General features: G+C 39.9%; 1 protein-coding gene across 2 annotated transcripts in view; it reads right to left on the bottom strand.

Annotated features, from left to right (window-relative positions):
* The window catches only part of LOC124182978 (tRNA-uridine aminocarboxypropyltransferase 2), a 60,011-nt gene extending 35,875 nt beyond the window's left edge, over positions 1-24,136 (bottom strand). Inside the window, exons 1-2 of one of the 2 annotated variants that reach the window (XM_046570869.1) lie at positions 23,954-24,136; positions 23,604-23,765 (exon numbers count right to left, since the gene is read on the bottom strand). In XM_046570869.1, coding sequence (XP_046426825.1) covers positions 23,604-23,765; positions 23,954-24,039 — 248 coding nt within the window. In that variant the 5' untranslated portion in view covers positions 24,040-24,136. Of the gene's footprint in view, positions 1-23,603; positions 23,766-23,944 lie in introns of both variants that reach the window. The other variant, XM_046570870.1, reaches the window with a different exon arrangement.
* Between the last annotated feature and the right edge of the window lie 1,860 nt (positions 24,137-25,996).

Below are 25,996 nucleotides of genomic sequence, written 5' to 3'. Positions count from 1 at the left end.
CTTATTCTTGATTGTTTGTAAAAATAACGGGCTTGACTGAAAAGTCGAAGAAAAATCATGCTGTGGGCTAAAATTAGTAAAATCACGACAAATTCAGGTTTCAATTGTATGACTGTAAAGTAAATACAAACATGAAGTCAATGTTTTGAGTCGTACGGATTATATTTGCGAATCTGTAAGCAAACCCCAAAATGATAATCCGCTTTAAATTATTTTAGCTGACAAAGTGGGTGAAGGGTCTAGCCAGATAAGAATAGTGAATCTGCCCCCACCGAATTTTTGAGGCGCCAATTTTTTCAAAAGTTTCTAGCCTGGAAAAAAATGCAGCAAAATTATGGCTTCCTACGTCGATTCTGAAGTCTTTGTGCTGAAGCAACATTTTTTTTCTCTATTTTTGCAGCTTCACATACCAGGAGGCGATCGAAAAATCTGAAAAAATTCTGAAATCTTGGAAACATCTCGACATTCATGAGAGAAATTTCTCAAAATTTTTAATGCTGAACTCTATATTTAATTATCGAAACTGTCCTTTAAAAATTTGCTCTGCAGTGTATCCAATTTTTTGCTCTTACGAAAAAAAAATGATCTGATTCTACTCATCATTTCCTGAAATTTAAAAAATAAAAGTTTCAAAATTCGACCTGCGACACATTAACCTTCATGTGCGCACCCAGCTTTGACCACATTAACGCGTACCCATGGTATCCGGGTTCCCATCATTAGTTTGTATTATTCATTGAGTAAGGATGTGAACGGAACTATCCAAAATCGTTTCATTTAATCAAATGAACACAAGTGAAAAGTATTTGAGCTATTTTCAAGTTTTGTAAGACAGTGCAGTTGCCGCAAAGGGAAAAAGGGGCAGGCGTTCCTAGCACTCCGCACGCAGCTCGCGGTCAGTTTTGATCTTTGGCGGCTCGCAAATTTTCGAAATGTTAGTGGTAGTGGTAGTAGCGTAGCATGGCTTTATTTATTTTTTTATTAACCTGTGTTATCTCATGAAGATATTTATCAATATTAATACTTATTTCCAGGTGACTAAACATTTTTCACCTATAAGTGGGTACCCTGGTACCTAGATACTAGATACTAGATACCATATTTTTATAGTAAAAAAACGTTATTTCAGCAGAAAGACCCATCGGAATCGACGTAGAAGGCTCTAATTTTGCACAATTTTTTTTCCAGGTTAGAAACTTTTGAAAAATTCGGCCGGGGCAGATTCACCATTCTTATCCAGCTAGACCTTTTCGGGAATTCATGCTTTGACAACCAATCATTCCGTTTGTTTGAGGTTTGTTTTTTCAAAAGTATGTGAGTCGAGATACATTTCCATTACCATTTCTTTTTTTTTGGGTTTTGTTAGAATCAATAGCAGGTAGCACTGATGTCGACAATAACGGCAACCATTTCACTCGGTGGCATAGTATCCTGTTGAGTCCACGATATTCCGAAAACGGCTGATTATAAATATCGATTTGTTCAAAAATAAAACAAATCCGAATCGACTTGCATCATTGGCTGTCGAAATATGAATGACCGAAATTCATCTACTTTGTCAGTTGCCGACTGGTTCTTAATGCGTTAAAGATCGTAATGCTTCTTCCGAATTCGTGGTGATAATGAGTATGGCACATTTTCAGAATCGTATAGGATAAGAATCAGCTGAATGAAGTGTATTATGAGTCCATAAAAAATACAAAATTAAAATATAATTTGAAAGTATAGTTACACGTGGAGTTTCTTTATTTACCGATATTAGAACCCGAATAGAAATTTCGAATAAGAATCTGTTCACACATTCGTGAGCGCACACACACACACGCACGCATGCACGCACGCACGCACGCACGCACGCACGTACGCGGACACACACACACACACAGTTTGGTAATGCATGTCAGATGCATAGGGAAAAAAATTAATCCGAATGAAACGTTCTATTGTTTGGAATCTGTATTTACGATTCGATTTTTCGCCATTTGTTCCATTCGAATTGCAATCCAGTTCTAATTATATGAAATGCAGTTCCTTTGCTAACCATTCCTATTCGATCTTTTTGCACAGAATTAAATTCGTTTTCAACATTCCGTAGACAATAAAATTCTGCCTACAGCAAGAAAAAATTAAAGATAACTGAAATCTAGTTTGATCCGTTTTCTGGATTCCAAAATTACAATTTATAATAACAGTACAGATGACATGTTGAATCTGACTTTATACGAATAAGTGGCTAGCGATTACAATGAGTAAACAAGTATTGTTGAAATTTCTAGAATCAAGTCACTTTCATTAAAGTGTAATTCTGAAAGATTTTAGAATTATATTCTAAACTGCAAAAATATTTGGAATTATTCGTTACATACTGAACTTGATTGGAAGAGAAAAAAAAAGGGACGGATTTGGGCTGACTGTGAGCCAGCCTTTGAACTTCCCGTTATTTGTGCACGAAACTAGTGTATTTGGATATAAGAGGCCAAACGAGCGTTTTACGCACTGCGAGTCTGACGGCAGCACGAAGCCGAGGTAGAGCCTCAGTAGTATAACAAGGAGAGTTCTACACGCAGATTCCTGTTACCGACACTTACCGACACCCTCCCCAGAGTCAAACCCTTTTTCCGCGATGACGTCACAGTTTGCCGTACCGACTTAAGGTCAAACACGTGCAACCTTACAGACAGTTGCATCGGTCGACGGTCAAAATATCACACTGCTTTACCAACAATTCTTATCGGTGGAATGTCAAAATCGTGCTGCTTTACCGACAATCTTACCGACCAAAAGTCAAAGTTTGTAGTGCTCGCCTGCCAACGGTAGAGGGCGTGAACTTTTTTACCGACCTGGATGTCGGTTACCGTCCCACATTCTTTTCCCACAATAGGACTGCTGATGTGTAATATCAACCACCTGACATTCCTTTCCCACGTTATCAACCACGCGACATTCCAAAATTAATGGTTCTGAGAATTGTTTTTTATCCACTCAGATGTCGATACGATATCATCGACGTGACATTCTTTCACCTCAAATTCTTTTCCCACGGTAGGATTGCTAATGTGTAACATCAACCACCCCGCATTCTTTGCCCACGTTATCAACCATGTGACATTCCAAAATTAATGGTTCTGAGAATTGTTTTTCATCCACTCGAATGTCGATACGTTATCATCGACGTGACATTCTTTTTGGCGTGTTACTGTCATGTGAACTCTACGATGATTTCGAACGGGTTCAGTCAAGGCCAGAGTGAAAGGTCGACCGACAGCTGCGGTAGTATACATTCAGAGCCAAGGATCTGCGATGTTGGGTTACTATCACTCTGGGAATGCAAAGCACAGCGCGCGCACACACAAACATACGTACAGCTGCCCTGTAAAAAGGACGCTTATCACTGCAAACGATCATTCAGTCTCAACCTGTCAAGTATACGTGCGGAAAAAGCTCAAGATGGAATCCAAGAAGTGTTTGAGATTGATCGCTATTATGGAATCGGCGTACAAAATCTTGGACAAATCATCATCGACAGCAGAGATTCAGAAATAGATGAAATTCGGAAGTCAAAATATTCGGCTTCTGTTATCCTGGTTTGTAAATTTGAAGTTAGAAAAGATGATCACACGGTGGAAGAGATCAAATTTTTTAATACGAGAAATGAAATCATCCTCCAGACAACGGATATTAACGAATGGTTCATCGGAAACGCGATAGAGCGTTTGTTGAAAAAGGTGGAAGATTTCCAAGGAAAAGATTCAGGCTGGTCGCGGACTGAAATAATCAATTTGACTGTGAATATCAACAAGTAGGTGCCACTACGAGGCGGTGTGTTCACATACACCCCGTTACCTAAGCATATCAGTGATAAGAAGGTTGTGGTAAACATCAGAAACAACGACTCTTACTGCTTTCTCTGGTCGGTCACCGCAGCTCTGTTCCCAGTCGACAACAACCATCCCAACGCGACCAGCTTGTACCCGCATTTCAGTTCAGTGCTGCAGTATGATGGTATAAAGTTTTCTATGTCTCCAGACAAAAACACCATTTCAAAATTTGAGAAACGTAATGGACTTTCCATTAACGTTTATGGTATAGACCAAGGTGATCGGAAGAAAAGTGAAGAAGTACCGATTCACCTGGATCAGAATGAGTCTGATAAACCTGTAATTCATCTTTTAGCGATAGAAAATTATGAGAAAAATAGAATCTTTCATTTTACTTGAATTTGAAATCTGTCTCGATTAACAAGTTCTCAAATTTCTAAACGTAATGGTCGTACTTGGTTATTTGATAGATGTTTGACTCACTTTCAATCTGAAAGGTGTTTGTTAAAGCACAATGTAGATTGCATGAATTTAAACAAAAACAAAGTTATCTTACCAGCGGGAGAGGACAAGATTCTCAAATTTAAAAATTTTCAACACAAAGAAACCGCTCTATTCTGCATTGACGCAGATCTAGAATGTTTACTGCAACCCTCTCTTAAAAGTTTTAGGGAAAATAGAACAATTTATCACAAGCATCTTCCGTATAGTATAGCTTACTATCTACATTGTGCGTTCAACGATTCAATTTCAAAATTCAAAATTAATCGTGGAAAGACTTGCATTCAATGGATTGTGAATAAGTTAGAGGAATTAGCACATTCGTTAGAAGCTTATTTCAAAACTGTTGTACCGATGGAACCGCTACAAAAATTCAATTATTTGATGTTACATGTCCGATTCGTTTATCCAACTGTTGTGTCTATTGTCAAAACCTAACCATTTAACATATATTTTTCTTCCACGCTTCTTGAGCACCTTCTCCACCAGATAGATATCCGGATGTTCAACCTTGAGAAGCTCTTGTTCGTAGAAACCACCAGCGATGGGTTGATCTCAGTAGTCTTTAAGCTTGTACGTCACAGGATAGGTATTTTCCACTCGACTTATCGTGAATATCTCTGTCATCCAATTGGAAGTGTAACCTTTTTCAAAGACGTTTTCGAATTTGCTGATTCGAACTTTGTGACCGGTTTTGAACTTTGCCAGTTTGGTAGGTTTCGCTCGCAGCCCCCCCTGCGCCTGACGTAATAACAGCCTTTCGTTCTCAACGGTGACATCCGACGGTTTCATTCCTATGGTTCGGTATTTGGCGTCGTTATAAGCCGAAACCAAATCAGATAAGATATCGAGCCACTTGCAGCTTTCTTGCATGCTGAACCGTTTCCACATTTGACTTTTGAGCGTGTGATTGAAGCGTTCGCAGATCGAAGCCTTCAAATTACTGTACGTGGAGTAAAGTTTGATCCCGTAGCGTGACATAAGAGATTCAAATTTCGAGTTGTAAAATTCCGTTCCTCTGTCGACGTAGAATTTTTTCGGTACCCGTCCTTGGACAAGCGCAGACTCCATTGCCTTCGTAACATCATCTCCAGACTTGCTCGTTATCGGTACAGCCCACGCGTACTTTGAAAAGATATCAATAACTGTGAGATCATATCAACAAGATCCGCCTGCCAGATCTCGTCGATGCCGCGCATGTCTACACGTCAACGCGGGTAATTCTGGCGTGCAGGCTTATGCAGTTTCGTCACCAGTGCTTGCTTTTTCTCGTTCATATTCCAACGCTCTTAGTCTGGTGTTCAATTTGGAAATGTTTTCAGGGTTCCGAATCAACAGGTCTCTGCCTGTTTCAAAGTCTGTGTAGGAGGTATCCAAGGCTTTCTCCGTGGTGAGCTCCAAAGCTTTGATCATTTGATCGAGATTGTCGATTTGTTTTTGCAGCGCGTTGAATTTTCGTCTCAATATTTTTAAAGTTACAGCATTGTTCGGGTCTGCGGGATCTGCGACATTGAAGAGTCTCTTGTTCTGTATATCGTAATGTCCGTCCGCTGTTATTTGAAATCCGACACCCGGAGGACCGTGAGTGCTCGCAGCCGTGTTTTTATCCAGATGCCGTCCAAACACGTCGACGCTCATCTCGGAAATAAATGCAAAACCGATGGGAGCTGCTCAATAAGACATTCCTGCTTCGCGTAGTTCTTCGATTATGGAGATTATTTCGTTATTGTGATTCGGGTTTCCCGCTGCCTGAGATGCCGGGAGTAAACAAAGACGCTCCACTAACTCGTTTGGATCAGCCCAGAGAACGTATTTCGTTTCAACACCTTGTCGAGTGATCATAGCTTGCGGAAGTAGACCTTCACCCTTTCGGCGAGGTGATGGGGAATAATCCATCAATTCGGCAATGACATTTTGGTATTTGTAACTGTTTTCGTTTGGAACAGCCTCATCGGATGAGTAATACTTTTGATGCGTGTTGCTTGCGAGGATTATGTTTTAAAAATTTTCCCGATCTCCGGCGCTCACATAAGAACCGTCAGGCTTCTTTTTGAACGAAAGTTCCAGCAAACCCTTCGTTTGTGGGTAAAACGTATCGCCAATACGGATGAAGTCACTCTCAAAAGATATCAACGAATGACCAATCATTAGTCCGTTTGCGAGGTTGCGTACACCGTACACGTTGTCCAATTCCCTTTCTTCTTCGCATCTCTCATCAGTGCAAAATACTCATCCTCGATTTTCTCGACCGGTGTTTCTACGATTGTTTCATCTCCTGCCGAAGCAAAGGAATCGTCCATATCCGAGACAGTTTAATTTTTCGTTTCCTTTTTCATCTGCTGTATTTCTTCTTTAATTTCTTCCACCTCTTGTTTTACAGGTTGAGTCCCTTTTGTAATATTCACCAGTTCGTTTAACGGAGTCACTATTGGTTTGAAAACGTCACTCAATTTCTGAGCCGTAGATTCCTTGCCCGATTTGAGCAATCTGTGTTTTCGACGGATCGCTGCACTTGCATGAGCGGTCTGATGTAGGACATCTTTTTGCTTGGAAATTTCAGAGCTCTGCATGTTGACGCAACTGAGTCTGCAACGCTACTGCGTCTCTCGCTCGAAAACGTTAGATTTTATTTCTTTTCCATGCTAACAAAAGAATCGAATCCCTTCCTGTATCGTCCTTCGTTAAGCTCACTGTCTTTGTCGATCATGAGAAACCCGTACTTCACACCGTTCCAGCATGCGGAGCACACACTTTCAAACTCTGCGTAAAACATATCAGTGTTTGCATGGTCGCTGTATACGTGTCTCAGGTTCATGTCGTCTTGTTTGAATAACACAAGTAAGTTGACGTTGTCGGCACGAGATGCTTGGGGATTCGAGCGTAAGTCTGACAAAGATAGAAACAGTCAACGTCGTAATTTCTACCTATGCAAAAGTAGGCTCTAATATTGTCCTGCTTCTCGCATGCTACATCGTCGAATATGATCATTGAGTTGGGCCGTGCTTCTTACGGTGTACTCACTTGCTCATGCTCGGTGAAAGCAGAGTACTCCATATTCTCAACATTGTCCAACAATTGCTTCAACAATTGGTATTTCGGCTGGTTGAGAGATTTTGAGTAGATATAGATATTTTCGAATCTGAGTCCGTTGGGATGGGTTAAAAGTATGAGCAACGCATTAGTTTTACCACAATTCGACGTTCCACAGAATATTGCACGTACACTATTCAGAAGTAATTCACCATGCCGTTTGTGCCTTTTGACATTTTGCTCCGAGAGTTTGTCAAAATTCATCAGGTGAAGCTTAGTAGCTTGTTTCTCAAACCGCATCTCGGACATAACATATCGGATTTGCTATAAATATCCCGTTTTAAAGCACTTTTTTTCAGTCAACGCACGAACATGATCGTGTACAGAGGTGAACGAAGCAGCAAGCGGCAACATCGTGGCTATGGTCTGATTATTAAAATCATCAACCGCCATCCAGTCAAATTGCATGTACCAGGTTATCAGTACTCTGGGCCTGGTACAAAATTAACGAAGAGACGCGCGCGGGGTGATCCAGGAATCAATCTGCTCGATGCAGCTTGCAAGGACCACGACATTGCTTAGTCCCAGAATCGTGAAAATCTTGAAGTTAGAAACGAGGCTGATAGAGTGTTGGCTGAGAAAGCTTGGAAACGGGTTTTCGCGTCAGACGCCAATTTGGATGAATAAGCAGCGGCTTAGGCAATAGCTAATACAATGAAAGTAAAATCAAAACTTCGAATGGGAATTCGAAAATCAAAAAATGTGAGCTTGAGAAAAAGTATGAATGCTGTGAAACGTTCTATGGTTCCCAGCAACGATACAAAAGTAGCTATCGTATCTGAGCTGAGGGAAGCTGAAAACGCCGTTAAAAAAGTGGGTGGTAAATGTAAAGCGCGAACACCTCGCGTCCTACCAGTAGCTTCAAAAGTCAGTGGTTTTCTACCGTTTCTGATTCCTATTTTCGCTGGACTTAGTGCTACAGGCGCGTCAGCCAGTGGTGCGGCAGGTATAGCGAAGGCTGTGAACGATGCAAGTGCTGCTAAACGAGAACTGGAAGAAAGCAAACGACACAACAAAACTATGGAAGCTATCGCGTTGGGCAAAGGGCTTCATATGGAACCGAACAAAACAGGTCTTGGCCTCCATTTTTCAAAACACTTGATGCGATGCTACCACGTCGAGCGTTGACTGATTGGGTCTTGTTGAAATATGGAAAAATCTTTAAGGTTCCGCTTTTCCGTGGTGTTTTCGTGCGAAACGTAATGCCCAAAAACGGTCGACGAAAAAACGAGTCAGCTATAATCAACCTTAACGACAAAGACGGTCCGGGAACACACTGAGTTGCATACAAGAAACGCGACACTAATATCGATTACTTTGACAGTTTCGGCAACCTTCAACCACCCTCAGACCTCATAAAATACCTCGGCGTTGGTAACATTAAATACAATCATGAAAGGTACCAGGATTATGATACAATTGAATGCGGACACTTGTGTCTAAAATTTTTGGATGGTGAGCTATATGAACATGGTGCATGATTCATCAAAGTTGGTCTATCACTCGCAGTCATTGATGAGTCGTTAACGTTGACGATTTCGGGAACCTCTTCGATTCTCGAGGCACAATATTTCCCACCGATCGAACTTGCTCGTGATAAAAGTTATGCTTTTGGCTTGGTAGCATTGTTAACCTTTAATTCGATTTCCGACGTTGATGTTGGTCACAATAAATTTTACGTAGCTGATGGTGATCACCATACCAACCAGCAACTACAAGATCGAGCACATAGAGAAGTATCGTCAAAACGTGCTAAGAAATACAGATGTTAGGCTCAGCATCAAACCCAACAATAATACATCACGCAGCGAAATCACATGCAACCACACGATTGACTTTGAGTCGAATGATTCCATTGCTCAACGTTTGGGATTCACGCCACGTGTATTGGAGGTTGATAAAACTCACGAATCAGACGTGCCTGTAACTACACTCAAGGTCAACGCGTTGCGAGTTGTGTGCAGTATTACAACGGGCGCCTACCTCAATGGATATAAAGTACACACTATTCACGAGGTTTTCCCCACTGTCCCACCAGGATATAAGATCGTGTAAGTACCGTCGCACGTCATTTACCTTCCGATCACCGTCAGGACCATGGATCACGTTCAGCTCCGGTTAGTGGATCAAGACGGAGACCTGGTTAATTTTCGTAGAGAAGTTATTACTGTGAGACTACATATCAAATCCCAATAAACGATGGGAATTGTATATAACAGACCGTCAAAGAGTGGGTATATCAGTAAGTCGGCATGCCCCGATCAAGTCAGTCATAGATCGATTCTCGAACCGTTAACACCTCGAAACGTGGAGTTCCTGATAGCTCTGAGTCTGAAACTGACACCTTTTGGAAGAGGAATTTCCGACAAATAAAAATCCGATTTTGCTGTTTCATCTGCTACGTACCATGGAGGAAGAAATCTTAAACATTCAAACACCAGACGTCCTTGACAAATCCGTTGCGCATTACGAGATTCACGCTCACAAACCTTACGCCTCGTCAACTTTCAACAACAGCGATGAAATTCGAATCACCCTTCAGCATCAGGATTTATGCATATTACCCAGCAAAAGTTCGGTACGTATCCATGGACGACTCCTCAAACCTGATGGTACAGCTACTGTGAACACACAGCTCGTAAACAACGCGATCTGTCATTTTTTTGAAGGAATTCGCTACGAAATTAATGCAGTTGAGATTGATAGAAGCAAGAACTTTGGCTTGACAAGTCTCATGAAGGGTTACGCTTTTCTGCACCCTGGTCAGACTTGGCTGATGGAGAACGCAGGATGGCTTGATGTAGAAGAGAAGAAAAAATTAACCGATGCCAAGGGTAATTTCGACGTACTGATACCGCTCAGCATGATATTGGGTTTCGCCTAAGGCTACCGCAAGATCGTTGTCAACGCTGAACACAAGTTAATTTTGATGAGATCAAAAACTGACGTCAACGCAATCATGCAGACTCAAGACGAGGAATTCAAAATCACGATCAATGCAGTGAAATGGCTAATATCGTATTGGAAACTCGCGGATCAGAAAAAAGTTGACCTACTAAATTTCAATAAGAGAGATCCGCCTGTTGCGATGAGCTTCCGCAGTTGGGAATTGTACGAATATCCCTTACTTCCCACAACATCGAAACACGTTTGAACTGTGAAAACTTTCACTCTGCTTGAAAAACCTGGGTACGTCATTTTGGGTTTCCAAACAAGTCGAAAGAACAAGACCGGCAAGAACGCAAGTCATTTCGATCATTGCAATATCACGGACGTCAAGCTATTTTCAAACTCTCAATCTTATCCGTACGGTAACCTGAACCTGTAACGGTTGAATTCAGCCGCCAAAGCAGTGACTACGGGACTCAGTAATAGGTAGGTCCGTAGGGAGGGGGGCTTTCACCTAAGCGGTTATATGACAGATGTAGAGAATCGATCGAGAAGTGTAAGCGAGAGACGACGGGTTAGCAATCGATCGAGAAGTTTAAGCGGGAGACGACGAATGAGCGGTCGATCGTCATCAGAGTGCGCTCTAAAATAAAGAAATCATAACGAACGAATAAATACAACCGACGAAAAATGAAGTAAAACGCATACGGATTCTATTGCGAGAACGAAGGACTCGTAGCAGCGACCCATCTTTTACGGATTCCCGATCAAGGAAAAACCACTGAGATATGACGGACGAGGGGATTCAAATTGGCCTGGCACGGAATTAGCGAGCGCAACTGAGGAAATGGAAACTGGGATTTGAAGAATATCCCCAAAGACAAGCTTATGATAAGTTTTATATTCTGACCTCTACTATTTTATCTGTAATTTTACGAGTATGCCGTTTATGGAATTGTTATTGTCCTAGATGTCCGCCGTGCCCATTTTATTTATACAATTTATTTATTATTTTCTCTCATATTTATACTTTTCTTTTATTCGGTTTCCATATAGATGCATGTCATTCGGTCATACCGACATTCGAAATTCCGTTTTAAATAAAAACAATAAAAAGTAAATTGATAGCGGAAAATTTTGGTTGATTGCGAGAGGCTCCGCAGTTGGAGGTAATCCTGGTCGAAGCAAACCGCGAAAACGAAAAGACCGTTACAAACCTCAACATGAGTGATAATCTGTATGCACTCCTGTACGAAATGTACGTAAACTTCCAAGCTACCTCCTACGACAAGAACCTCGAGCCGTTGTTGACAAAGAGTGAATTTCTTCAAGACGTCTCCGTATTCGTTATCGACTGTTCAACACAAAACGAATCTTTGAAGTACGGACCTGTCGACATCCGTCTTGAATTTGAAGCTAGAGCCAACTTTCCCGTTGAAACATCGGCGTATTACTTGAATATTCACGATCATATTGTCGAATACAACCCAATCAGTGGTCGGATGAAAATGTTGGTATAAAAGCTGACCTGTTCCCACCATCTCGCACAATTCAAAGATGGAGCTTATCGTTGACATACAAGGCTTTCGTAGACCTTTCAACAATACCTTCACATTGAAAAAATTGGCTATAATTTCAATTTACTCGGAAGCATCTTCGTCAATGTTTTTCTTCCAGCCACCTTACGAATGGGATTGTCTGGACGTCAAATACGAAAGCCAAAATTCTTGGTTGGAACGCGATTTTCACGGTTTACCTTAGAGCTGTGCAACCATGCTGTTTTAGGAATTTGAGTGGACTATTGAAGACAGGCTGTGCAAAGCTGAAACCGTGTACGTAAAAGGAGTGGAAAAACGAGATTGGTTGCTTAAAATTGTCCCCAAAGTTCAAATCATCGATTTGCTAGACTTTGGCTGTCCATCGCTTCAAACCTTGCAAAAAACTTCAGCTGTGTCTCTAAGATGTGACGTGCATACAATACCCAACGCAATCTGTGCAGCACAAAACGTTTTGTTACTCCAAAATTGGCTACAAAATCATCATACTGTTCAAACGGCGAGGGTGTACGATTTGTGTTACTGCGCAGAAGCATTTGCAAGAACGGTCCCTCATTCCTGGCGAATCTATCATTCTGGTTACGATACTGTTCAATACAATTATTGTACCATCATTGTGAAGTAATTGTCAACTGTAGCCTAAAAAATTGTACTCAATAAAACTGTTTCTTTAAAAATATACATGAATTAATTTTACACCTTCACCTTAGCTCTTAAGAGAGAATTGTATTTTTAATACGAAGCTTATGTGAGATTCAACCTTGCTCTCCATCCTTGACCGAGCTGTACTCAAACCGAGTTATGTTTTGTATTCTGAGAGCGATAGTAACCCAACACCGCAGATCCTTGGCTTTGAATGTATACTACCGCAGCTATCGGTCGACTTTGCACTTTGGTCTTGACTGAACCCGTTCAAAATTCATCGCAGAGTTCACATTACAGTTACAAGGCGCAAACGCAGCTTGCAACCCTGCATCGTTGCTTATTGGTGTTCGGAGTAACATTTTCTTGGATTTTAAGACTTAATTTTAGTTACAATTACAAGGTATAAAACGTATGTAGGGTTAAAGGTACACAGGATGGCTTGATGTAAAACAAAAAATACTCATAATTTCAATCTTTTTATATTGAACGTAAGACTACTACAAGATACTGGATATGTGCATGTGATACTTAGATTATACGTTAATGAATTCAAGTTGATTATACGGTCCACCAAGATAGCGTAGACTCAACCGTGTGTCCTTACTGGCTGTCGTCAGCTTCTGGAACACATCATCATCTTTTAGGAGGGCTTTGGTCAACCGGTTCGGTGGAAAAATCGTGAAAGAGTCCTCCAAGTCCACTACCACTTTATCACCGAACTACGTCTTTACTCGACGAACGCCGCTGACTCGGTGTTCAAAGTATAATTCGAGGTCCGACAGCTTTTCCAAGGGCAGAAGTGACTCGAGGCGAGCGACTTCGTTCAACTTTGAAAAATCCATCTTGGTCACTGTCGAGTTGTATGTGCTCAAATTTTGTTGTGAGTTGATTGTGGTCAGATCTGATTTTCAGCAGATGTTTTACTTCTCCAATGATCTTGATGAGCAGTTCTAGTCGTTTCTTTAATTCATGTTGTTGTTCCAGAGCATGTTTCATTTGCAAGAAGTACGGCTTCAGACTGATGCTGAAGTTTTCGGTTCTACATTTTATAATACCACTTTCCACTTGCATTTGAAATTTGGTGGGGGGGGTAAAGAATGTCACATGATTAATATGATGAAAGTGAATGAAACAATTCTCAGAACTATTAATTTTCGAATGTCACATGGATAATAACGTGGGAAAAGAATGTGTGTTGGTTGATGTTACACATCAGTATTCCCAGCGTGGAAAAAGAATTTGAGGTGAAAGAATGTCACGTCGAAGATAACGTATCGATATCCGAGTGGATAAAAAACAATTGTCAAAACCATTAATTTTGGAATGTCGCGTGGTTCATAACGTGGGAAAGGAATGTGAGGTGGTTGATGTTACACATCAGCAGTCCTACCGTGGGAAAAGAATTCGAAGTGATTAATGTTGCACATCAGCAGTCCTATCGTGGGAAAAGAATGCGGGACGGTAACCGACATCCAGATCGGTGAAAAAGTTCATGCCCTCTAGCGTTGGCAGGCGAGCACTACAGACTTTGACCTTAGGTCGCTAAGATTGTCGGGAAAGCAGCACGATTTTGGCATTCGACCGATAATAACTGTCGGTAAAGCAGTGCGATTTTTTGAGCGTCGACCGGTACAACTGTCGGTAAGGTTGCACGTTTTTGACCTCAAGTCCGTACGGCAAACTGTGACGTCATCGCGGAAAAAGGGTTAGAGTCTGGGGAGGATGTCAGTAAGTGTCGGTAACAGAAATCTGCGTGTAGAACTCTCCTTGTTATACTACTAGCCCCGGCTTCATGCGGCCTTCAGACGAGTAGTGCGCAAGAAACGAGTTTGGCCTGGCGTATCAAACACTGTTTTTCTTTACGCTTGTATGAAATTCCGGTTTGTGTAGCGTTTGGGGGCAACGAAAGCCGGGCAGGTAATAATTTGTGATCAGCGACACAAAGAACATGAATTTTTCAATTTTCATCAAACTCCGAATGTTTTCATTTTTTTCGTGCATATTTACTACGTGAAATCTTTATTTTACAAATGTGACTTCAGATATGTGGTCAACGACCCCAAATCCTTTCGGATACCAATTATCATGCAAATCCGTGTATCTGTTGCGAAGATAACACCATTTTTATTTTATTTTTGTGATTTTGGCTTTTTAAATTATTGAAAAACTACTAAACCAATCACAGCCAAAATCTAATCAGGTCTAAGTCTGAAAGAGGTGCGTCGATTAAGATGAAGTTCATCAAAATCTGAGTACCTGTTCTCGAGATATCGTCGGACAAAAAATTGATCACGCACGTACATACATACATACATACTGTAACGCTAAATTCTGTTACCCTCACTATCAGATGCAGACTTATCGTTGACACTTTGACGCGATTCTCCACTTATTAAGAACATTAAACTATAACAAAATCAATTATGTTGGGCGCCAGACGCGTTCGCGTCGATTTTCAAACAATAATACGAATCAACAAATATAACACGACACAGTGAGAAAAATAATTAGAGAACCCGTTGTATGGCTGGCTAGGCTCAGGTACCCACACGAACTGGTAGAGTGGCGGTATTCAAGGCAGCTAACAATAATTACAGAATTAAGGAAAATAATGAAATAAAGAATAACTCAAGTCAGGAAAAAATGAACAGGTCAATCAGTCATATATTGTCGAGTAGGTTACAGGGTTAGGACAGGCAAATGAAATGGTATCGATAGCGGTAGTTAATAAAATAGGCAATAATTGTTCACAAAATTTTCGGTAGAATAGAATTAAACGGTAGCTTTGAAACGAGAGATGGTAGTTAACAGAGAAAAATGAGCGTAGGTCGTGAGAAGCGATATAATGCAAGAATTTACTTAAAACTACACGTCACTGAGCAACGTGATCTTACCCAAGTTGCAAATGACGCTACGAAAATTATTATTCTGTTGATTAAAAACAAGAGTGAGAACTTTATTGCAATCGGTAGAAAACAAAGTAAAGATAGCTCGGTAGATAATAACGGGAGAATACGACGAATTTACCAAAGATTCCAATCAGTACGAAAGATTGACATTCATTAACAATTTATAAAATCGGTAGCGTAAACGATCAACTAGATATACGGTCAAGTACGATAGATAATTTTCGGTAGAGTTATTCATAAACGATAGAATCAATAATTTACAATAATTACGGATCTGAAGAATTAAACAATAAATTCTTAAACATAACTCTTGAGAGAATACAAAATTACCAGAGAATAAAAAATTATGAGAGAGTGAGAAATTCGGAGAGTTCACAAAATAAAGAAATACGCTAAATACGCCGCAGTACAAAAGAATCAAGAATATACGAAAATTATTAATCACTGAAATCATGCAGTCATATGGCGGCTTACCGCAACTTTAAGCCATGGACCATGATTCACACAAAATACGCAGAACTTAAAATATACAGAGAAAACAATAACAAGAAAAAATAATATAGAATGGCCAATAGCAATAGAAAAAGGTGCAGTAGTATTTAGAGGCTGATTCTATGCTCGGTTATACTCCAAGGAACTCGATATACGATACAATAGGCAGGAAATAAATAAAAATATAATAAGCAATAACAGAAATGAAATATAAGGCACAGTATTACTACAAAAAATTAGGAAACGAAAGATAAAGCCAATAGGGCTCAAAATACGATAGAAAGTACAGAAGCAGGCTAATGGAAATTCATAAATAATCAGAAAATTCGTAAATACAAAAGAATTGATTATTCGGCAGTTACGAGGTCGCTCAGACACGAAATTTATTAATTACTGAAATCATGCAATCACACGGCGGCTTACCGCAACTCTAAGCCGTGGACCATGATTCACACAAAATCGGCATCACACGATGCAACCAAGAATCGATAGATACAACATTAACGACCGAAATCATGGAGATATCATGGAACCTCGTCTCCCACGATCTAGTATGTTAAATTACAACGGCTAAGTTTGATAGAAGTAGTAGAGCTACGCCGGTTCTGGACCACATAATGGTGGCGCTCCCCCCACGGCCATTTTCTATTGGTCATAACATGAAGTTTGTACCCAAGGAAGTTGCAGTCATCAATGTAAACGGGTCGGGTCTGGATTACATCATTTTCAAGCCACCCTATGATTTGGCAAGCTTACCACTTGAATGTAGAGCTACCAATGTATGGTTGACACAAAATCACCACGGAATATCATGGAATGCAGGTAACAAATTTCACGAGGATGTGACGAAGATTGTGAGAAAAATGCTTGGAAATGTATGTTACGTATACGTCAAAGGGGCGGAGAAGAAAGCATGGCTGACGGAGATTGTCGATGGTACAACGAGGGTTATTAATATGGAAGATTTGCATATCATACCCCCTGCACTGGAAAAATTGAGGTATATGGAAGCGGCACCGTGGCATGACTTGAACCATGGATAGGCTCCAGCGAATAACTTCCAGCAAGCAGCAGCGCCAGGCTCAATTTGGTATGATGACAACTCTGAATACATCTCGGTATACAACTGCGCCTTTGAAAATGTGCAGCGACTAAGGAGTTGGTATTCGAAAGAGTGTACCAGCTCCCTCGAGAAATCCTTCCGTCTGTACAAAGAATTGGACGGTTTAAGGGCAATGATGTCCGAGGATATAGCTTTTTTACCAAAAGAATTCATCTACACGTTCGCATCAAACTCCATCAATAATGCGTGGGATAAACTACCAGAGAATATGAAAATGGACTACATCATCGCAAGTTTCCGCAGATGTAGCACACATTACACACCAGGACCCCATGGCTATATAGTGGATGGACCGAATCCTCTAATTAAAGACTGTCTAGGTTGCAATCGTGTATATAGATAATATGGACAATATTTGCCAAAATAGCAATAGAATTTATTACAATATATACAATTATATTCGAGTTTATATGTAGAATATTCAATAGAATTAATCTCAATTATATCATAGCTTATACATAAAATTAAAAAAATTTACTATTCGATAAAATTATAATCTAGAACTAGGATACATTACAAATATATATCTTTATCACTTTCGCCCATTCTTGTCATACAAAATGTAAATGTTATGAATTTTTACTTGTGAAAAACATAAAATCAATAATTGTGAATTTATCGTGGTTTATTCCTCAAAATAATCCATAATATCATTATCGTTATCCTGTTCGCTAACATTATCATCCTCCTCCTCATCCTCCTCCTCCTCATCCTCCGCATCAGTCGGTGATGGTGATGATTCTAAACGATGATGCTCGCCAACCAAATTTTGCTCAAACTCGCGATCATCATCACCAGCACTGTTGTCAATACATGGCTCGGTGTCGATAATCAACGAATCGGCATCACTATCGATCATTTCATCAGCATCCTCCTCCTCATCGTAAGCCACCTCTCTGCACACCCGCTTATAAGTCGGCGATCGTGGTGGTGAATTGGGTGGGGAGTCTGACGGTCTTCTTTTCCATCCGTTAATTTTTTTTTTTTGATAAGTTTCTAAAATTTTTCCAGAATTTTTATGGATATGATGATAGGGAATACAGAAAAGTTGAAACAAATCGAAAAACTTTGTTAACATACTAATCAAATGCGATAATCATTACGGAATTCAAATCAACATTCAGAGTATCATAAGAGGATTAGCGTAGCACCATATACATATATATGTGTATTCTATAAAGTACTCACAAAAAATATAAACTCGTTGAAGTCTTAAGATTTTTCAAATGAACACCGTTTTTTTTTTTTCTTTCTCACAACTTTATAAAAAACGCTTGTTTTCACACGAAGGATTTTCAAAATTACTAGAGAAGTTTCAAACCGCTGTTCGAATTCATACTAAAGGAGTCGCACCCACCCTCCACCGAGCAAAAACCAGCCAGCCAATCATCCGTAGAGCATGCACCACGTGACATACAGACAAAAATGTGACGCGGGGGCAGTATACGCTGGGAGAAAATTTTCTCAAGAGCTCACTACCTGCTTTTCGTTGACCGATTTTTTTCTCGTTGCATACCCCACGCTAATATGATTGGGGGTGTGTAGGCTCGGACTTGGTCGCTATAAAGAGTCATAAAACCCAAAAACTGTATGTACACAAACCATCCGGTCAAGAGTGGGCAAGACAAGATTCTTCTCACGCCAAACACTGCTCGCTACCTGTTTTTCGCTTATCGATTTTTCCCATCACATATCCCCATGCTGTTTAGGGTTGGGGTGTGCAGGCTCAGACCTGTATACCATAAAAATTTTTGATTCTTTGATGGCGGGGGTGGTACAAAGCTTGGACCCCCCACCACCACACCCAAATTCTTGCGATCTATCGGCCTATATATAAGCTCAACGCATCCGATGCAGACTCATCAGTGTTACACGATACGTACAAGTCAAAAGTTATACAAAGTTCTGCTTATATCAACGTCAAAGTCATGGCCATCGAAGCGTATATGGGACTTGCAGAGCAGATGGACGGGACGTACAATTTGCTTAGAGAGCAACCACCCGGAGAAGTGAATGACGCTGTCATCAATCATTGGACTGATATTGTAATTGTGAATATCCAAGTTCTACGTAATATTTCTATGCAACGAGGAACGACTGTTGGTGCGAAAATACGGATTCAACATACGATCACACTCCTACAATCTTGGATGACGAAGATCAAGCATTTGCAGGAATGCGTAGTGGTGACGGGTGGAAATATCGGTACTCCTGCGGGTATACAGTGGGACGACGTGGATAGTGCATTTGCCAGCCGAATCCGAACAGGGGTTGTCACAAATCTACGTCATAAAAATTTGGACGTCTTTCTGGATGATGTGCAGCGCATCGTCACCGAGAAGTTGGAGCTGGTACTGCGCGAGGAGGGAAATGTGAAGGTCAACCTCATATTATCGTGCAAATTCCAAAATGCCAAGCACGAAGAGATCTCCACCGAAGTTGAAAGCTTCAACACCTCCAACGTGGCGATTCTTCTCCCATCGAGCGATATAGAGGGCTGGTTTACACGTTCACAGAATGATCTGCTATCAAAAGTGGAAGATTTCGAGCAACGCGATTCCGGCTGGAGTATGATTGAGATCCTCAACATCACTGTAAATATCAACCGCTACCAGCCTCTCGCCGCGGGGGCTTCAACATTCATCGAGTTGACCCAGGACATTCGACATAAGAAGGCTGTGATCAACGTGAGGAACGAGGATGAAAGATGTCTTCTCTAGTCCGGCACAGCAGCCTTCCACCCGGTCAACACCCACACCGATAGGACTCACAACTATCGTCGCTATATTTTCGAGTTGGACTGTACAGGTATCAAATTCCCTGCTACTCTACATGATGTAAGTGCGAACAATTGTCTGATCATGAACACAAAACGTTTTTATGTGACAATTGTTTGTCTCACTTTACCGTGAAACATGCACAATCATCGACAAGATTGTATTATGCTAAATAAGGTACGCATGGAATTTCCCGAGTGTAAAGATTTAGCATTTTCCAATTTTCGAAACATAGGCACTGTCCCGTTTGTCGTTTACGACGATCTCGAATGTATATTAGAGTCTGCAAGGGTTGATCAATTCCAAAATCACGTTTCAAACCGTAAAACATGTGAATTTCAAAAGCATATCCCGCACAGTGTAGCATACTATGTACATTGCGCGTACGATGAGACTTTATCGGAGTTCCACAGTAAACGCGGTGCCGATTGCATAGATTGGTTTATGCAACAGCTTAAAGATTCATCGATCCAAGTAGACTCACGCATCAAAAACTTAATTCCGATGGAGTGTCTTACCCAAGTGCATCGCGATCGTCACATGCGCGCAAAGAATTGTTATATTTGCGAAAAGCCGTTTACCCCTGAGGAGAAAGAGTGTCACGATCACTGTCACTTCACGGGTAAATATCGTGGTCCTGCTCATAATCGGTGTAATTTGAATTTCAGAGAGACGCATACAATTCCAATAGTTTTCCGCGCTAGCTGCTTCAAAACATACGATTTAGTTCCGTTGCACTACTACACTGCACCGGGACTTGCTTTCGACGCGATGCTCAAGCATACTAATGTAAATTTGCAACTTTTAGATAACCCTGAAATGGTCTTATTTATTGAAAAAGCTATTCGAGGCGGCGTAGCACAATGTTCTAATCGACACGCTCGGGCCAATAATAAATTCATGGGAAAAGATTTTGATCCTAGTAACGTGAAATCGTATCTCACGTATTTTGACGTGAATAATCTGTACGGTGCAGCTATGAGCGTGCATTTACCAATTGGTTCGTTCGAGTGGGAGTATCAGCACATCGATATAACAAACCATCCGGACGATCCGCCGATCGGTTACTTTCTGGAGGTAGATTTGGACTACCCTGTAGAACTCCACGAGGATCAGAAAGACTTACCTCTTTGTCCCGAACATTTTACTCCTCCAGGTAGTAAAAATGCCAAACTCTCGACCACCCTTCACCCCAAAACAAAGTATATATTGCACTATAGAAATTTGAAACAGTGTTTGAATTTAGGATTGAAAGTAACGAAAGTGCAATCTCCATGGCTCGAGCCTTACATCACGCTCAACACGCTTACATGCGTAAGCGGTCTAGGAATGAATTTGAGAAAAACTTTTACAAGCTCATGAATAACGCGGTGTTCGGCAAGACTATGGAGAATGTGCGAAATCATAAAGATGTTAAATTGGTCACAAAATGGGAGGGAAGAGGTGGTGCGAGAACGCTTATTGCCCGAGCAAACTTTCACAGCTGCACCGTATTTGGCACTGATATGGTTATCATTGAAATGAACCGTGTCAAAGTTCACTTCGCCAAACCTATTAACGTCAGCGCATCAATTCTAGATCTGTCAAAAATCTTTCTCTACGATTCCACTATAATCACATTAAAACCAACTTTTCGAATAAATAAGCTAAATTGATGTATACCGACACAGACAGCATTATTTATCAATTTAATGTGCCTAATATCTACGATATCATCAAACGTGATGTAGATACAATGTTTGATACCTCTGACTATCCACCCGACAATGTGTATGGTATTCCCCTTAAAAACAAAAAACAACACCGAAAATTTTGACCTCTGACCTTGAATAACTTTTTTAGCACACATGGTATCGATGGGGACTTTTTTATTTTTTTTTTTAATGGTAAACCCAAGGTCTCTACCAAAATTCAGCTCTGTCGGAATTATTGTGTTTCGATCACTATTTTTATGTCTAAATTGACCGGACTATAGCGGGCGAGAGAAAAAATTGGTTTTGGCTGCGCGCTGCTCTACGCGAACAATGCGTCGACTACAAGTAATACTCGCGAGGGATTATTTCGTCGTCGTAATATCTGTAATCCGGGACGTTTAAATATTTTGGGTCGATGGGTCACTCAATATCAACTGTTTTTAAAGATAACCGACTGAATAAAAGCAGGAAGGGGTTTCTTTTGTTAATAACAATTTCTCTCTTTCTCTCTCTCTCTCTCTTGTTCTCTCTCAAGGTTTTAACTAAATTTGAACTGGAATTTACTGTAACTGGCCTGTTGTGGCCCCACGTTGGGTGCCAATTTGTAAAGCTAAATTCTGTTACCCTCAGATAAGGACTAACCGTTGACACTTTGGCGCGATTCTCCACTTATTCTGAACATTAAACTATAACAAAATCAATTACGTTGGGCGCCAGACGCGATAGCGTCAATTTTCAAACAATACTATTAATCAAGAAAAATAACACGAAACCGTACGAAAAATAATTAGAGAACCCGTTGTACGGCTGGCTAGGCTCAAGTACTCACACGAACTGGTAGAGTGGCGGTATCCAAGGCAGCTAACAATAATTACAGAATTAAGGAAAATAACGAAACAAAGAATGTACATACATACATACATACATACATACATACATACATACACACACACACACACAGACGTCCATTCGAAAATGATTGGAGGTGATTCTCCGGACCTCAAAACGTGGAGATCTAGTGAGAACTAAACTTTTTATTTTCGAGGTGATTACAATAACTTCCTATTTTCTCTGAAATCAGAGAAACAGGAAGTTAAAAAGAACGTACGATAAAAGTGCTCATACCATTCATGAATTTACATAAACTCAAATCTTTGCAATACTGAAAACAAAAATATTATTTCAGAATAATTTTTGCATCATACAAAACGTTTTCTTTTAAATTTCAGATTGGCAGGCATCGGAATAAACCTCTTTTAAGGGGAGTGGGTAAAGCTAGGACGATCTAATATCATACCTAACCTAGTTTTAGGGTTGTTTTTTTTTAAGAAAATGAAAACACTTAGAGCAATTAGAGTTTGAGGGCTTTATTATTTGTATTTTTAAGAACATTTTAGAATCTTTTCATTAAAATTGATAACAAAATGGCGGCACGGCATGAATAAGTATCGAACGACCATGTGTTCAATCCAGTGGTACAGATTTATTGATCAATTTTTATCCGATCGAATTGAAATTTTAACACAATCTTATCTATCCATTCTAGCTTGTGGCTAGATTATTGAATTTCAATCTCAAATGTTTTTTACAAAAATTTTTTAAAGAATTTTTTCGGCGAAAATGTACATTTTTTGTGCCTAATCGTTTATATTTTGAATGAAAATTTGTATTCATCATTTGGGCCACGAGTTTCCACTTGAAAGGTGTTATTAACTCAAAGCATTCCTTCTATCTGTTACGAATTGGACAAAATTGTAAAATGTTCTTGAAATTATAAATAATAAAGCTCTCAAACTCAAATTGCTTGAAGTGTTTTCATTTTCTTTAGAAAAAAGTTCTTAAAAATAAGCATAATTTTAGATCTAACATGTACATCCCCCTTAATACGTTTCGTTCTCATTTCATTTACTTGAGATTATTTCTGACGAATGAAAATTAGGTGGCTCAATTTGTAACGTGGCTGCCTCGGAACTGCAGATTGCGGCATCAAGAATAGGCAGCGAATCACTATAAAATTTGCTGTGGCCAACGGCAGTTACCAGCTTCTACCATTCTAGAAATTAGGTTCTCAAACTATGATGCTGCAAGAATCAGCCTAAGCGTATTTACCTGAATGTTAAACATTTTCCTGGTTCTAAAGCGTACGTCAACATAGGTGCGGTTCTGAGGCAACGTTTAACTTCCGCAGGATGCTGAAGTATTATCACTCTTGAGTTTGGAGATAGCCGTGTGTTTGGTAATCCCAGACACCAGCAAACTGTGATAGGTCTCCTGGATTAAAGATATATTTCATAATTTGGTGTCTTTTTGTATCAGTCAATTATTTCAAATGAATAGATAAACTAAAAACAAGCTAGGGTTCTTATGAAATGCATATGGTCTGTACAAATCCAGTTCAAGTAGATTAGATTAGAATAGGTTAGATCCGGCAGGTTTGATGTCAACTTTACATTATCTACCTGCATTGTATACACTTGTCACGCATTCTCGGAGGATCGGCATCGATCTTTGGGAGTTCTTCCCATACCATGTCGTCATTTGCCATGAAAAATTGGAGTACGTATTACAAAATATTTACACAGTCACACTTTGGTAGAATTGACATGGAACAATTCAGCACGGTACTTAATTAAGGCATATACTACCGCAGGTAGCTGCCTTGGAGCATATACAGGCCGTGTTCGTAAATTGACTGCCAGTAATAAAAATTCCCTAGGACAGAGACAGAGCTGTCCATGAACTCGGCAGCGCAAAAGAGATAAAAGATTGCTGACAGTACTGTCAGTCAATTTTCAAACACGACCACAGTACCCCCCATGCCCCTACAAGTTGCTTATGCCATGTCGTCAACCTCGCGAAACTGTGGCCGTAGTAATGAGAGAGCGAGATATATTTCCCCGGTTTACCCTGGACACTCCATCTTTTTTACTCGGCATTTTATTGGCTGAGAAGAAACGTATCAGCCATCCAGGTTGTAGAGCGACAAGGACAGGCTGCACATGGTATTGTTCTATCTTACTTTTACGCCACACTTTCTGAAGAGAGGAATGCTCGTCTTACTATGATCCTCTCTTTCGCACTCGGGGACACTTTTTCCGCCGCCAGGCTTCCTGCATGGTATATGCTCTAAGAGCTGAAAAGGTCATGGTTTGGGAACAAAAATCACCTGATTTTTGAAGTTATACTTCTTTAGGCGCGTTATGAAAAACTGATGAGAGTGAAATTTCAAGATGCGCGCGCATCACTGTAACACAAAATTGTAACACAAAATTAACAGGATGAAGTTGCCCACTCAACCGAATTCAATTTCAAGATGCGCGCGCATCACTGTAACACAAAATTAACAGGATGAAGTTGCCCACTCAACCGAATTCAATTTCAAGATGCGCGCGCATCACTGTAACACAAAATTAACAGGATGAAGTTGCCCACTCAACCGCATTCATTAAGTCTCGAAAAATTTGTGAATATTAGTGAAAAAATTGTGCTAAAATACTTTTTTTTAGTGCTCCAATAAAATTGAGGTTAGTTATCCGTGTGTATTATTTAAGTTGCCCACTCGACCGAATTCATTAAGTCTCGAAAAATTTGTGAATATTAGTGAAAAAATAGTACGAAAATACTTTTTCAAGTGCTCCAATATAATTAAGGTTAGTTATCCGTATGTATTATTTATTGATATAAATTAAATATCATTATTTAATATAATTAATACTAAATATTATTAAATTATCAATGTTGAATATTTATTATTGGTTTTTTAATATTTACAAAATAAAGAAATAAATTTAACAGACCATTTAATAAAAAGTTCGTGACAAAAATTTAATAGATTATTTAAATATAATGTAGGACATCCGTTATTTGTTTTATTGTTTTTTAATGATGCCAAAGAAGTATAATTTCTCACGCGCGTACATAAGTACACGCACCCATTTTTTTTTTATAATGCCTTTGTTTTTATGACAAGTGTCTTTGAAATTTGCGTGTTTAACACTTATGAATTTACATATACTTATATTCATCGCAGTGAATACCTATATAAAGGATTGACGACGATGAGTCGTACAATATTTCCTACAAAAACAAAGTTCATAAGAAGATATTTCAGGCACTCGGTATTCCTAATTGTTATATTTTTATTACTAAGGGCTTCGTCCCTGCGCGCTTCGCGCACCAACCCCACCTCGGCGCTTCGCGCCTCACTATTTCCTTATACAGTCTGTTAGACAGGTGAATTTATTTGTGCTGATTTAATGACAGGTCTGCAACTGTGAATCGGTTGTTTCCGATCAACCCGACATTGCTATTGGCTCCCTATGCAGACCTGCTCAGATTGTTTTCGTAAACGAATCCACTCACATGTACAAAACCCCCGATGCCATGCATCCCCAGTAGCATTTGGCAACTTATTTTGCTATAGTTATTATTTTCCCCATAGTAGAAGAAATTCATAGCTTTGCTACAAATAGAATTTCTATGGCTTCAGACAAATTAAAAAC

This window comes from Neodiprion fabricii, chromosome 5, assembly GCF_021155785.1.
Source record: "Neodiprion fabricii isolate iyNeoFabr1 chromosome 5, iyNeoFabr1.1, whole genome shotgun sequence".
NCBI classification, from domain to species: Eukaryota; Metazoa; Arthropoda; class Insecta; order Hymenoptera; family Diprionidae; genus Neodiprion; species Neodiprion fabricii.
Note: the sequence above shows the minus strand (reverse complement) of the source record. Positions and strands in the feature narration are given on the sequence as shown.